Below are 15,850 nucleotides of genomic sequence, written 5' to 3' on the forward strand. Positions count from 1 at the left end.
GATCATTTTTTCACTCTGTATTCAGTTACTCCTTCATGACTCTTAGTTTGTTGTTGTCATGTGTAATGTTGCATACGTGTGCCTAAAAACCCAATTTTTGTTCAAAACTAAATATTCAAAATCTGAACACTTATTACTAACTTCATAGTGATGCATTGCTTACCTTTTAGAAGGATCTGATTTTCATACTGGCTTTAGCATTACTGTGAAAGGCTGCTGCACTGAGGAAAAATTTCTTTTCTCAACTATCTTTGGTCCTAAGTCTTCAAGAGTAGCTTGCTTTTCCTTCCTGCAAACCTGACAGTTGACTTTTAAAATGATCAACCAGTTTTGGGATGCATAGCATTTCAACTGAGATTTCAGGAGAATACTTCAGTACTCCGAGTGTATTGCTAAGCAGGGTGGGAAAAGGTTTGCCCACGTAAGACACAAATTCATATAAGGGAAAACTTAAGTAAGTAGAAGAAAGAAACAAAAAAATCATTTCTTATCTGAGTACAGAAGGCATTAAGTATTTCACGATTAATGAAGATGTATAGACAGATTGCAAAAATGTCTTACCTAAAGAGTGTTTGAACATTTACAATGGTCTTGGCATCTGCCATGTAGTCTTCCTCAGCACTCATTGTACTTTCTTTGTCCACCACCACCATATTAGCTGCAAAGGTGATCCCACATCTTAATAAGTCATCTAGGCTTTTGTGAAGAGAAAGAGGGAGAAAGACACAAGCAACTTAAATAGGGAACACTTAAAAGATTAGGGATGGTTGGAACTTGCAGATCACAGGCTGAGTTGCTGGTTCCCTTCATGTGTACATATCATAACTTCCAACATAATCTGTATCAAGTACATCATCTCAATTGATAGAATAGAATAATTATTTTCCTTGAAGTCATACAGAATGTACTTCAGTAGGTTGTTACAGTCCCTCTCCTTTTGCTAAACTGATAAATTTATTTCAACATTTTAGAATAAGCCTTTAACGGTTACTTGGGAAGACAGTACGTCCTTACATGCTGCAACAACTTGCTTCATTGCAGTTACTTTTGGCAATAAACGGACTGAAATAAAATGCTTTGGGTTGCTCTTTCCCACAATTCTATTTGTTTCAAAATGCTAATAAAGGTTCTGCCAGGACATCTAATAGGTTCCTCTTTCAGGTTAATCTATGAGTTGGAGTGTTCTCATGATGCTTTTAGGAGCAGCTGTACATCAGTGAAAATTTGCACTCTGCTGGACAATGTTTCCTGTGAAGCCTGACCATAGAAAACACTCACAGACAACTGAGTTACAGTTCCCATCATGCCTTATATTTGTTTCCAAAATGAAGCATGTTTGTTGTTTTAACAATAATATTTTCCACAGAAACTAAGCACTTCTTCAAAAGATTAGAAAGGACTTTTCAACTACTAGGAACCCAGCAATTTTTAACTAAGTAAAAATAAGAAGAAAGGGTGAATTTCAGGGTTTCCAAGGGAAATTGGAAAACTAAATTTTTGCATAATTCTGATTATTTCTAAGGTGAAAAGCTGTTTTGGCATTATAATTGCTTCTTATTTGGCAATCTATAATATTAATTAAGTCTTAATTGTCCTGAAACAGTTTTTCTTTTCAGCAATGATCTTAGGTTCCTAAGTTTACATAACCTACTATAAATTCTTTTTGAAATTTTGGATAAGGAAAACTCTATAAATTTGTGCTATTTGTTTTACATCTTATATGCATTCTTCGAAAACAAATACATAATATAATTATTTTTGAAACTGTGCAGTATCACTGGTGGTAGACTACAAAAAAAAAGGCTGTATTTTATATGATCTATATTAACAACTTCAGTGCACAAGTAGAACTCTGACCTTTCTCTGAGTAATTTGTATTTCTGCTTTTTCAGTCTTTCGTTTTAACCCTGAAAATAGCAGCATATTCTGAAATATCCAGATTTTCTGCATTTCAACGTTTCATCAGCTCAACAGCTATTCTTATTTTAGTAGTTACATTCAACTAATTTGTGGAGAAATTAAAAAAATACTAATTTAGAAGTAGTATAATTCTAATTCTCAGGTACCTCTAGCTATAGGTTTCTTAATACTGAATAGACTTCTACACCGCTGTGAAATCTGTTCAGTTACAGATCTCACATCATTTATACCTGAAGACTGTAGAACAGATTTCTACTACTTGATTACATATTTTGATGAAGTTCATCCCAGCTATGAATTGTGGTAAAGCTGTTTTTCTGCAGGCCATCCACTTCTAACAAAATGGATTGGTAAATGAGAGTCATTCCTTTGGTGGTTTTCTCTCTAAGACGATGACATTTCATGCCAGGTGACCAAATGACAAATATATTAGATACTTAAAAGGTAGTAGGTGGCACTTTGAGAATGTATTCTATACCTATTAAATAAGAAAGGAAACTTTGCATATCTTACATTGCAGTTCTTAGCTAAAGATGATCAACTTCTATTAATTGTACACAATTTAAAAACCTGTTTAGGAAAACACAGGGAATATGTATGAACTATATTTTTAAAAGTCTTCTTATCGATGAAAACAGATGTCAAAAAACCCCCTACAAAATATGATTGGTTATTGCATCAGGAATTAAAGCGACTGTATTGTCAGAAAAGATGCAGAAGTTCATGCTAGTGTTACTGTAAACTGTAGAATTCTGTATAATCACTTATTTCAAAGACTACATGCTTCATTTTCTTTATGCACTCAGTTCTAAAAACAACAAAACACTTTTAGGGAGGGATTTGGTGATTTCCTTTTTGAAATAAACTCAGTAAACTTAATTAAAGTTTACCTCTCCATGTTAATAAAAAACAGTTAACATCTTTGGGTTATTAATTACTTTGGATACTTTGAGTCAATTCAATTATGCTGGTGGTATGAGTTCTTTTAATAATTGTTGTGGAATTAAAAGTTAAGAAAGTGGTAGATATTAACAACCTAAAACACTTTTTTTCGTTTAGAGGAAGAAATAAATGTAGAAGGTGAAAAACATTTCTGTAGATCCTTTGCAAATCTCACAATGACTATGATATCACTGAGGTAAATCTGTAACTGTATCACTATCATAAGCAGTTTTAAAGCCCTTGTAACAACTAGGTGAGATGGAGAAACATTGAATCTCCAGAATTCTTATTGAAAATCTGGATTCTGTTAATTCAGGGCACGAATAAGTTTTTTGATTTCTACCTGGGGCATGAATATTATGGGCTCATATCCCCAACTCAAAATTAGCTATGTACTGAAGCAAACCATTTTCTTCTTTAAATTGACATTCTACACACAGGAGTTTACTAAAATGCTTACGATGACTTGCTCTTCTCTTGTTTCTGCCTGATTTTTACATCAAATCTACGTTGCTAAACCTAGATATGCAAAAATATATTAGCAGAGGTGAAGACAGAAATGTAGGAGTAGGTGATATTTTAAGTAGCGGAAGATGAAGAGTGTTGGACACATTCAAGACTGCCAGTATTAGTACTGTCTGTGTTCTGTAGCTATCCTTACAAAACCCTAGTCAGTAAATCCAAACAAATTATAACCAAGTATAGAATGACACTAGAATCAGGGCTATAATCTGGCACTTTGTAGAAACATATTAATGTACCTAAACAGGCATTAATCTTACATTCTTGAAGATATTAACCTGTGTTCCCTGTCATACTTTTCACTGATGATATCCTTTACAGGTCAGAAATTTGAAATCCCAAATTATAGCATACAGACACAAACCATGCATGCAAAAAGATCATCTTCAAGTACAACACACACATAAACATGCAATGACGATACACACAACAAACCACTGAGCACTACAATGTTAAGTTTTCTAACAGTTATTTCACCTACTTGTCGATAGAGCCCACCATGTAGTAAACCATGGGAAACCAACAGATTGCATCCAGAAAATGCATATCTGGCCTAAGCAGCAGATGGGATTACAAAATGAAACACAATATCACAACAGCAGCATCTAAAATACTTCAATAAACTGGTAGCTTTTTTTAAAAAAATGACTTTTTAAAACTTTGGCCGTATAACAACACTTTAAACAGGAAATAGGCTTGCAGAAAGCTGTGAATCAACAGTTTGGTGTGATCATAAAGAATGATCAGAATTAACCTGCTTATATCAATAAATGCACCTCTTAAATCAGAAATGTTATGGCACAGTACAATTCCAAATATGAATGGCTGATGTCAGAGACACACTACCAAATTATACTCCAATGCATGACCTAGGAGTACTTAAAATAAGCAGTGAGAATTTTCAATTAAAATGTGAAGTGGAAACCCAATCATCATTTGGGTTTTGTGCCAACAGTTCCATTCAAGGCAATGAGACAATCTTAGATTAAACCTTATTTTTAAAATGGAATGTGAAAACTAAGATACTGTATTTTCTTGCATTGTTTCTTTAATAATAAATTTAACTGTGTTTCTTCTTACATACCAAGAAACATTGGAAATCTTAAAACACATGTGATGTGTAGGTATCAGAATGAGCATACTGTAAAAAATTGCCTTGATAAATAGAGAAAATAGGAATGTAACAACAAGGCATAGATACGTTTGTCGAAGGTGGCTGAATTCCGAAGTCCAATGAAGTAAATTACAAAATTCTAATTGACTTGAATGGCAGCGTGAATTCCACCTCATGCACGTATGAAAAGCATGCTGCCTTTTCAGCTAACTGCTGTACTCTCATGAATGCTGGCCTTTCAGAGGAGTCACTGCAAATGCTATGTAGAGAGAGACAACACTAAGGGTATTAGTTTAACTAGCAACCATAGCTTTTACTTTATGCTAATAAAAAGTGGTTTTAGCTGTAAATGTCACAACAGTAGCATTAAACTATCTAAACTCAGGCCCTAAGGTGGAAAAGGTCCTGCCTGACCAACCTGATCTCCTTCTATGACCAAGTGACCCGCCTAGTGGATGAGGGAAAGGCTGTGGATGTTGTCTACCTGGACTTCAGCAAGGCCTTTGATGCTGTCTCTCGTGCAATACTCTTTGAGAAGCTGGCGTCTCATGGCTTGGACAAGTCTACTCTTTGCTGGGTGAAAACTGGCTGGATGGATGAGCCCAGACGGCTGTGGTGAATGGGGTGAAATCCAGTTGGCAGCAGGTCACAAGTGGTGTTCCCCAGGGCTCGGTGTTGGGCCCCGTTCTGTTTAATATCTTTATCAATGATTTGGACGAGGGGATCGAGTGCACCCTCAGCAAGTTTGCAAACGACACCAAGTAGGGAGGCAGGGTCGATCTGCTTGAGGGTAGGGAGGCTCTACAGAGAGATCTGGACAGGCTGGATTGATGGGCTGAGGCCAGTCGTATGAAGTTCAACAAGGCCAAGTGCCAGGTCCTGCACTTTGGTCACGGCAACCCCATGCAGCGCTACGGGCTTGGGGAAGAGTGGCTGGAAAGCTGCCCGGCAGAGAAAGACCTGGGGGTGCTGGCTGACAGCCAGCTGAATATGAGCCAGCAGTGTGCCCAGGTGGCCAAGAAGGCCAACGGCATCCTGGCCTCTATCAGAAATAGTGTGGCCAGCAGGAGCAGGGAGGCGATTGTTCCCCTGTAGTCGGCACTGGTGAGGCCGCACCTCGAGTACTGTGTTCAGTTTTGGGCCCCTCACTACAGGAAAGACATTGAGGTGCTGGAACGTGTCCAGAGAAGGGCAACCAAGTTGGTGAGGGGCCTGGAGCACAAGTCTCATGAGGAGCGGCTGAGGGAGCTGGGGCTGTTTAGTCTGGAGAAGAGGAGGCTGAGGGGAGACCTTATCGCTCTCTACAGCTACCTGAAGGGGGGTTGTAGTGAGGTGGGTGCTGGTCTCTTCTGTCAGGTGGCTGGAGATAGGATGAGAGGAAATGGCCTCAAGTTGCAGCAGGGGAGATTCAGGTTCGATATTAGGAAAAATTTCTTTACTGAGAGGGTTGTCAGACCTTGGAATAGGCTGCCCAGGGAAGTAGTTGAGTCACCATCCCTGGAGGTATTAAAAAAGCGCATAGACAAGGTACTCCAGAACATGGTTTAGTGGTGGGCATGGTTGATGGTTGGACTCGATGATCTTGAAGGTCTTTTCCAACCTAAATGATTCTATGATTCTTAAAGAGAACAAGCACTAGAGGGCACTGTATGCTCATATCTTTAATCTTGAAGTCGCAAATCAGAAGTCCTTTAACCTAGTTTAGGCTTTTACCACTTTGTGTAATTCACTTTATGCCGTAATATGTACATAAAAAAGCTTGTTTTGCAAACACAGGTGTATGCAGCTTCACTAAAGAGCTGTCTGAGGCAGAAGTGGGACACTTCACAGCAGGCCTTTGTATAATAAATCACTTAAACTAGAACATATATATGCAAAGGGAAGTGTCAGCCTGGAATGAGAACCTATAAGAAATTCTGGTGCTGTCATTTCTTTGAGTCATAGTTTGATCTTACTTTCTGTATACAGCTAAACTCCATTTTTTGTCTTCCAAACTGCAATTTTAAGTACTTAAGCAGTACCAAAGTGTTGCTAAAAAAAAAAAAAAAAGTCTATTGTCAGATTATGAATGATCAGTCTTGCCAGAGAAGAATTTGTCTGAAATTTTAAACAGCTAATGCAAGAAAGGCTAAGAATTCCAGCCATCTCCAGACAGATATGGTAGTAACAACAGTATTGCAGGTTTTAATTTTCTTCTATGACTTTATGTAATTGTAAACAAAGTGTATGTGCATGTGTGTGGGGGTGTCCTACTGGCTTAAAGAACTGTTTATCTTAGAGTCTAAAATTATTAAAAATATACCTGCCTGGTCCAGGCCACTAAGTGCTCTGTGTTAAGTAGATTAGTGTTGTCTGAAGTGCTGTCATGTAGCTGTGAAACTGTTACACAGTTTGTTTTATACAGTGTTTATGAAGTTATTTAATTTTAGCAGTAATATTCACATTATTTTGGGTATTTTTAAGAAATACGTAGCTGAAACATTGGCCATGAAGAGTAAGGATATTTAAATTCACTATGGCCATTTAGTCAGTAGAAAGTCAATTTTGTATATGACAGTGAACATAGGGTATTATTTTTGTCACCAACTTTTCTCAAAGGTAAATGTGCCATAACGTTTTTGATTTTAAGCTGTCCACGTAAAGAGTGATCATCTATTAAAGTAATGGTAAAATGAGTTTAAAATGTATCACCAAAAAAAAAAAAAAATTAAATCTACTTACGGGTTATCCAGGAGTAATACAATGGGATTTAGTTCTTTCTTTGGTCGGTAATAAGCTCTGAGTGGAACAATAAAGTTATATAAGCCATTTCCAGCAGTTTCTGCTGCAACTATAATCAATTTATTTTTGAATCCATAGGCTTTGGCATCTTCATAGTAGTTATGCTGGCATCCCTAAAATCAAAATAAGAAACAAGTTCAGTGGATAGGAATGAAGAGATTTAGCTGTGACATTAAAGGATTTTACCATTAGAAACAGAAAATTGTAGATGACTTGATATAGACCTGATTAGATGTAAACAAATGCTGGTGATTAAAAGGATGAGAAAATATATTATAACTTAGCAAGTGCTGAACGAACCTCATCTCTAAGCAGAAACCAGAATTTAACTCTTCAGATGCGAGAGACAAATGAGCATGCAGTTTTATCCAGTAACAGAAACTCCCTTTACCTTATCTAGTCTTAGACAACAGAAGGGTACTTTTTCATGCAGAAGATGACAAAATGTGGGAGAGCTTCCGATATATGGAGAGTAAGGAGGATAGCCTTTGGCATACCTAGGAGAACAGAACAAACATTTTTCAGTATAGCAAATTACTGAAACACAGTTGACTATACAACTGTTTTATGGGATGTTTATACCTATGTCTAAGTTTTGCAGTTATCTAGAGATGAGCAGAGTCAAGCACATGAAATAAGCTATGTTTAATAGGATCAAAGGAATATATTTCATAGCTTTGACCAATTCGATATAATTTAGTGAAAGCTATCATGCTCTTGTGGACTAAAGGAATTTTGCTTGTGGTTTTTTTGTATAGGCATCTTTGGAAAGGGCCTGATGTGTCATAGTGTGCTGTCCTAGTGTTTTTAATGCATGTACTGGAAACTTCTAAGGAAGGAAAAAAAGGAAAGCAAGAAAATAGAAACAGTTGTGCTACTTCTGCTCTTCCTTCTCCACTTGTCTTTCGAAGGTCATTCCCTTCTTGCTTTAATAACATACTTTCAACATGATTGGAATAAATTTTAGATAGCAAATCCTCTTGCTGATGAGATGAAATTTCTAATTGGCCTTAGTTTTTAATAAGAGGCCTTTTAAATCCTGGTGTTTCAGCCTGCAGATTTAAGATGATTTGTTCTATTGTTTTTTTTCACTGGAGCTTTATGATCTTCCCTGGGGCTTTTCATGCTTGCCACTGTTGGAGATGGAAAACTGTGCTAGGTGAGCCACTGGCTTAATTGTGTATTTCCGCTTTAACATTCCTTTCAGTAATCCCAATAAACATAATTGCTTATCTGCATGGCAGTTACAGGATTGAATCTTCTGTTTTTGAGTAATGCATCATTACTTTCAGTAACATGCTAACAAGCATTTTAAATTAGATGTAATAGTTTTGTCTCATACTGCTTTTTTTGCCATTCCCACATTTTGAAGTTAGATGCCTAGCCCCAGTGTTCAACAAGCCTGTTGAATGATCCAATTATCACTGCATTCTCAGGACAGAAGTACTTATCTGTTTACAAATTAGTTGAGTCCTGCCTTTATAACTATAGAATGTAAGAAAAATGGTCAGAAAGAGTGGTATAAAAAAAATAGCAATACACAACTAGATCTTTATAACAGAGTATAGAAAATCTCCAGCAAAGGGAGGAGTTAATCTGTTTGGTTTTTTTTTTTTATTTTAAAATAGGCATAACGGCATTCTGCTGACAGACAATAGCATTTCATAAAAGGGAATAATTCCATAATTAGCCTTTATGGGTCTTGCTTGCTACAACTGCTTGGATTGATCTGCATGTCAGAGAATTATCTATGCCATTTACATAATATTAACTTTTCAAATTATGTTGTTTATATTTAATATACATACTCTAAGCCTGCAGAGACTTCATCATCTGATGGGGTAGTTTCATCTTCTGACTGGTCACTGAGCAGGTCACACGTCTGAAGTGAGGATGAATCTGCAACCTCCAAAACAGGTGCTATACTGGGCCGTCTGCCCTCTTTACCTCCCTCGGAAGGAAGAGCCAGCGTAGGTCTGCTGGACGTTCGGCATCCTGTATCTTGTAAATCGATAGCCACTGTCCCTGAAGTAGCGTTGAAAGGATTTTCTCAATGTGGTTGTCAAAACATTTGAATGAGATACCCATGTTTAGTGGGGATTACCTGACTACACAGCCAAAGACTGAAAGGAATACTATTTTGATTATTACATTAAAATACAACAAATACTTAAACTATATCTGAGGAAGCCTCTACCTGCAAAGTAGTACTTTTTCTGACCATTGATATATATTTTCTTGTTAACTACCTTTTTAAAATCATACCTTATATAATTAATCCATATTTATATGCATAACAACCTGTAGGTTTTTATTGAGCAAGGACATGTTTTTAATGAAAGAAGCTTATGAAAACTTACTACAAATAACCAGTTATGAATGACAAAGAAATTACCCATGTGATTTTACCAGTTGTTTTCTTTGCATACATTTTATTATTACTTTTTTATACAACAGTCTTAAGTTGTTTAATTCCATATTGTCAAGTAGAAGAAAAACATAACCAAATTCCATTGTTGGGGGTTCTTTCTGCACACTATTATAATTTCTTATATATTAATTTAAATTATAATTTTAGGAATACACTGTTAAAAGCTTTAAAATGCATTATTCATTGAGTAAGAATATGTTGTGAGGCTGCTTTTTTTTTTTTTTTTAACTTACCCATGCTGGCTATTATACTGTGTACAGGTAACCTAGAAGCTCCATGATAAGATAATTTTGATTCTTTTTTTTTTTTTATGCTTTTCTTGCTTCTCAAAAGCAGAATTCTCTTCTTTGGTGATATTTATATAAAAGCATATATCTGTAGAACTCATGATATATCGAGGACCTGGATTCAGCAAAATGTTTTTGCTATCTTCCTTTCTAACACCAATCAGACAGACTCCAAACCTTAATTAGAAAAGGAAAGGCATGGTTCATTTTGGATAGTCCCATATATACCAGAATTTCCACTGTCAAAAATGAATCTCCAGTATATTTTTATATTTTGCAGATGATGAACATTTGCAGATTTTTGGATGACAAATATGTTTGAAATATGTTATCTGCTAAATAGGCCACTTCTGATCAAGCAGTTTTTATGAGCTCATGAATCTCTAGACCAGTGTTTTTCTTAATCCCCATAATATTCTTCTAATGCTGTTCCAGTTGATTTTTTTTTATCAGATGAATAGTTCCTTCTGGGAAAATATTAGTAGAAGAATGGATATATAATATGAAAAAGTATTCATCATGTTAAATTGTTCCATTATTCATATATAATGGAAACCATTTTCAGAATTCATTTTTGCAATTAACTCCTAGAAATGTATTTGATTAGTGATAGAAAATAAGGAATTAAAGCCCCCCCCCAAAAAAATCTTTCTCTCACTTATTAAGTGTGAGAAGAAACTTAGTGTTCAGGGTTTGATTTATGTTCATTTTCTTAAATACATACGAATATACATGCTTTGTATTCAGTTTGTATGTTCAACTCACAGAGCAGCACTGAATAAGTGATGCATGATCTGAACCCTAAAGAAGGTATGTTAGCATCTAACAGAAAAAATATGGTTTTACTTTGAACAATCACCGGAATGTAGCACATACCACCTTTAAATTGAATTTTGCATAAAATGAACACACCACAAAGGAAGCCAGATTTCCAGCTGACGCTCAAATAAGTAAAAAAAAAAAATACACTAACACTCTCCCACTCACCCTTTTCTAGTTTGTTTTGGACATGGAAAGTGACTGGTGTTCTCATTTAACCTCTCTAAGGTACAATTTTTTTCTGGTTGTCAGGCTTATCCTATATATCCTTTATATTCTATTCTCTCAGACTGAGCTGGCCTCTACAGAACCAACATGAGCTTTTACCTGACCAGCTGTAACTTACAGAAAAATATCCACAAAATATATTAGTGGCCAGATATTTAAACCTAGAAACAGAGTAACATGTAATACTGCACCTTTGAATGCAGAGCTACATTGCAGGCAAAACAATGATTTGTTTGAACATTTAATTGTTGATAGGAAAATAAACATACTTTTTATGTGCATGGAAAGAAGCATATGTGAAGCTTTTCCCCTCATACTCAGCAAAAAAAGTACTTTCTTCCAGGTTAATATGATACACTTCATTACCAGAGCATCTGCCATACATCTTCTGCCATTGTTCTGGTGATTGCTGACTCTCCCTGAAACATGTACAGATAAAGAGAATAATTTAAAAGTTCATGTAAAATTCTTATTAATCAGAACAGTATTTCATGGCAATAGAAACTACAAATGTCTATTAAAAAAGTCCCATAGGCTAATCTGAAAGAAGTATTTGAGATCAAAGCTTGGTAAGTACAGAGATTATTTTAATGAATTAAAGAGCGTTTTCTGTTAAGTAATAGGCATATAAGATTATGTACTTTAATATCAGGAGAGATATGGCTGAATTACTTTCAATTCACACCATAACAAGTAGATTCATTGCAATTCAAAGACGACAGGTGAAACCAACAGCACGCTCATTCTATTCATAAAGGCAGTCTCTTCAGATGCTCCATGGCAGATTGTCTGGTTCCTGTTTGAAGTAGGTAAAGAATCATCAAAAATAACTTACATAGGAAAGACCCATTTGGCTTTGGTCACTTTATCTGTAAGAAAGGTTTTTTTCTGCATTTGCTTATTGGTTATCTTCAGCATTCACCCTATGGACATTTTGAGTTACTGTGCCTTGTATACTATGACAAATATATACCTTCTTTAGTGCAAGAAAATAAATTATTACTTTAAACATATTAAGCATATCATCCTTTACTATATGTAGCTAATGTTCTTTATCCAAATGGACTGTTAGTGGAAATGTTCCAAACCTCAGCTAACACCAAAAACTTGCAGACTTGGGGCTTCCATGAACTTCTGACTTTATTAAGTTTCATGAGGAAACAAGGTTCTGCCTGCATGAGTTTTACTGGATATAATGGATTCATCTATACACACATATATATGCAGATAGGACATAAAACTGACAAATGTGCTCTGTGTTTTGCCACTTGGAGCTAAGCTCTCAAGATACTGGGACATTCTCCTTTGTGCTCATTTATACATTTTCAATATCTTAACACAATTTCTGCTTTTCTTCAATTTACCATTCTTTTCCACCCTCAGTGTAGAAACATTTTGTTCCAAGATGGAAATACGCAAACCATTTTTATTGCAACAGTACTAACAAACAGTACATTAGGTGTAGAATAGCAGAACTAGAAATGTAATTACAGAAGAAAATTTTTCCGTATTTCACTTCCCCCCCCCCAAGAAATGTTTACCTGTTTAAAGTCTGCTTCGTTCCAGTTAGTTGTCTAAAAGCTTCCCATGGGGCTGTTCTGTAAAGATCACATTAAGTTCAAGTCAGAAAGGTTATTTTCTTCCAATGTTTTGTATAATGATACAAACCCTAATAAAGTTCTATTACTAGATTAGATACTTTGATAACATTTAAAGATGTATGTTAAGATTAATAAATAACATCAATAATAAGATTATAAAAAAGATTCAAGGTAGAATTTTGGTGTCTTATAGACTGAGGTTTTGAATTCCATAAACAGCTGAGAAGACAATGGGATTATTTACATCTAGTTTGTTTAATCTGAAAAGTAGCATTATAGACCAAAGCCAGTTCACATAAACAGCAGCAAACTTCCCCTTAATTTTAACAGCAAGCTGATCTGGCCAAAGTTGCTTAGAAAATGAACATTTTCCCCAATCTCCTCATATATTAACACCAGAAGATAAGGTGGTTTCAATTTATGTACGTGGGGGTTTTGTTTACTTTTTATTGTATTATTATTCTAATTAGGACAATAGAGAATAACAATTTTTATTGTGCTTTGCTGCTATGTATTGCCTTCAACTTCCAGTAATTTCCCAGTGAACTTACCTTCATGATTATCAGAAATGAGCTTGTATGATTGTGTCACACTATTTCTTAATAAATATAGGAAATGGATTCCCTGTGGAATGGGTAGCACTTCATTTCTAAGAGTACAACAAACAGTTGGGACAATGTTTTATCTATGAGCTGTCAATGAACTGTTTCATTCCATTAGAATATAAGTCACTTAGGTTAAGATCATAACTTCACTAAACTAACAAATGTGAAGAAGGTAGAATTTGGAAGTGGTCATATTTTCCCTTAATGAATGGCTTTTCACCAGGGAAATGACAAAAAGCAAGAAATGTTCTGGTTAAGTTCCTTGATAAACTCCTCTGGTTACATGCACCTAAAATACTGTGTAAAAAGAAGAGCCATTCCTTGTGGAATGGAGAGGCATAGGTCATCATTTGAACTTGGTTATCCGTAATAACAACTCGAACATTCCCAGTCACCACATTGAAGTTCCTAAACTTGTGAGTCAACAGATAAGGGGCTTCTGGGAATGGAAACCTGAACTAATTATTAAGAAAATCCTCCCAATCACTTTGAATAGACTTGAAAAAGATTACCCAAGGTTGGAAGCAGCTGATTCATTGCAGTCTCCCCATAATCCAAGTCTGTTCTTTTTATATAAGGAAGTCAATACTAACAGGGGTTTAAAACTCAAGTCCTACATGAAGTTTAATGCAGGTGCTGGTAGTAACCAGGATAATGAAAGAAGAGCTCAACAGGAACCAATGTAAAGGAAAGCAGTTCACTGTTAATGTTGGAAGTCTATTTAACAAATGCTCTTCATTATTTAGACCTAATTTAGTACTTAGTTTGGATATAAATGCATGGATAGTTAAAACTTTTATTTGTAAACAATCTATTTTCACTTAATCTTTTTACTTATACTTAGCCAAACTCAAATGTTCATCTGACTTCATCTTTCATATTGTTCAACATTAGAAAATAGTCAAATCCAAAGCAGTTGTATGTCTGCAATACAATGACAACCTGTAGATGAAGCTCAAAACCGGCACCTATTTTGAAAACAAATTTCCCCCTGAAGACAATGAAGTGCAGAATAATTTGTTTTACCAACACTGTTCAAACGCTCTAGAGTCAGTGCAAATCTCAGGAGATGCTTATGAAAAATATAAGTTTAAAAGGAATTTTTCCTCTAAAACATTAGTGTATACTCAATAAGAGAGTTTGAAAATAAATTTCTTAAGTATAATACTTCTAAAGATCAGATTTATACCTGTATCTAGCTATGAGTTTATTTTAGTTAGCAAGTGTTTAAATCAATTATGGTATTCCACATAAAAATCATGAATAAAAAAGTAAAATAAGTATAAGATTGATAAAACTGGGACAATGAAGTGGTAATTCAGGAAACAGAACTTATTTTCACATATTTAAATATTTTATACGATTTTTTTCAATTATGTGTGATTACTGTCCTTTGAATTTAGAATATTATATTCAAGAAGCATATACTTGTTAAAAATCATTGGTTAAATCTCTAATTGTTAAAGATGATCTTAACTAAACGTTCAAGGACACAAAACTTCCAGATTAAACATGGCCTACGTAGCACTCTGTTACAAGCAAAAAGTAAGCTTAAGTACATCATTACTTAATGTTTTCAACAGCACAGTAGGGTTTTTTAATAGGATCACAGCAGTCTAGCAAAAAGATAGCTTTGTCCTCATTTCCTAATTTTGAATGCTTGACTTGGTGACTTTTATCATACATTGAACAGATTTATGCGCTTGTACACAACGTAATGAAAAACTAAAATCACAGTTAAATTAGAGTCTTGAGAACATATTCCAGCATTTCCAAGGGATTTTTAAAAGTTGTAAGGAATAAAAGGGGAAGAAAAACCTCACCAGTTTGGGAATTATGTACCCTTTTATGTATGGGAATTATGTAAAATTTTAGCAAAAATGAAATTAAGGGAAGTAACAAAAATATTAAATTTGAACACTTAGAAAGTGATATTTTGGGAGAGAAATACTTGATTTTTTATGTTTTTTATTTTTAGCACTGTGAGGTCAAGACTACTCAAATTTGAAATATTTTTGAAGTTTTTTCCCCTCAAGTGTGTCTGTTTTAAACTTTCACAGATATAGTGTGGTTTTAAAGAACAGTCAGATCTATTCAACAAATTAGTTTAGCATTAATACCCATGCTCCAAGATGTCCAGTTTGCCATTTCTCAGTATTCTGGAGCCCATCTGAGATTAAATGCTTTGATGAGTTCTGACTAAAGTAAAATGACAACTAGACATTTTCACTGTTCCAGTCTTTCTGTATTTATACAGCAAGCTTGTATGCTTCTGTAAGAGGGATTCAAAGTAATGCTGACAACTATCTGTGCAAAAATTTTTTTTTGCTCTGAGTCTACAATGACCAGACTAGAAATCAGTTACTTTAACAACCCTGATCACGTCAATTAATTCTGACTGCAAAAGAAATAAGTGCTTTTGCATTCTACTGTAGTTACTTTGCATCATAGTTGGGAATCTGTATAAATGATCAATATGCCTGTGTTAAAAATGAGATGCTGAAGTTCTTAAGTACAGCAGAAAACAGACTCCATTTTGTATGTCTGGTTTTGTGCTAATGGAAAATTCTCTGCTAGCTGTTAGGAATACTACTCTTCTT

At 35.1% G+C, this 15,850-nt stretch overlaps 1 protein-coding gene across 1 annotated transcript in view; it reads right to left on the bottom strand.

The window, feature by feature from the left end:
* Positions 1-15,850, bottom strand: part of KCNT2 (potassium sodium-activated channel subfamily T member 2) — a 160,469-nt gene that overhangs the window by 34,268 nt on the left and 110,351 nt on the right. Inside the window, 9 exon segments of the mRNA XM_030033481.2 lie at positions 562-696; positions 3,866-3,937; positions 7,220-7,392; positions 7,671-7,776; positions 9,088-9,304; positions 9,944-10,005; positions 10,007-10,174; positions 11,314-11,463; positions 12,586-12,642. Of these exon segments, the coding sequence (XP_029889341.1) occupies positions 562-696; positions 3,866-3,937; positions 7,220-7,392; positions 7,671-7,776; positions 9,088-9,304; positions 9,944-10,005; positions 10,007-10,174; positions 11,314-11,463; positions 12,586-12,642 (1,140 nt within the window).

Source organism: Aquila chrysaetos, chromosome 12, assembly GCF_900496995.4.
Source record: "Aquila chrysaetos chrysaetos chromosome 12, bAquChr1.4, whole genome shotgun sequence".
NCBI classification, from domain to species: Eukaryota; Metazoa; Chordata; class Aves; order Accipitriformes; family Accipitridae; genus Aquila; species Aquila chrysaetos.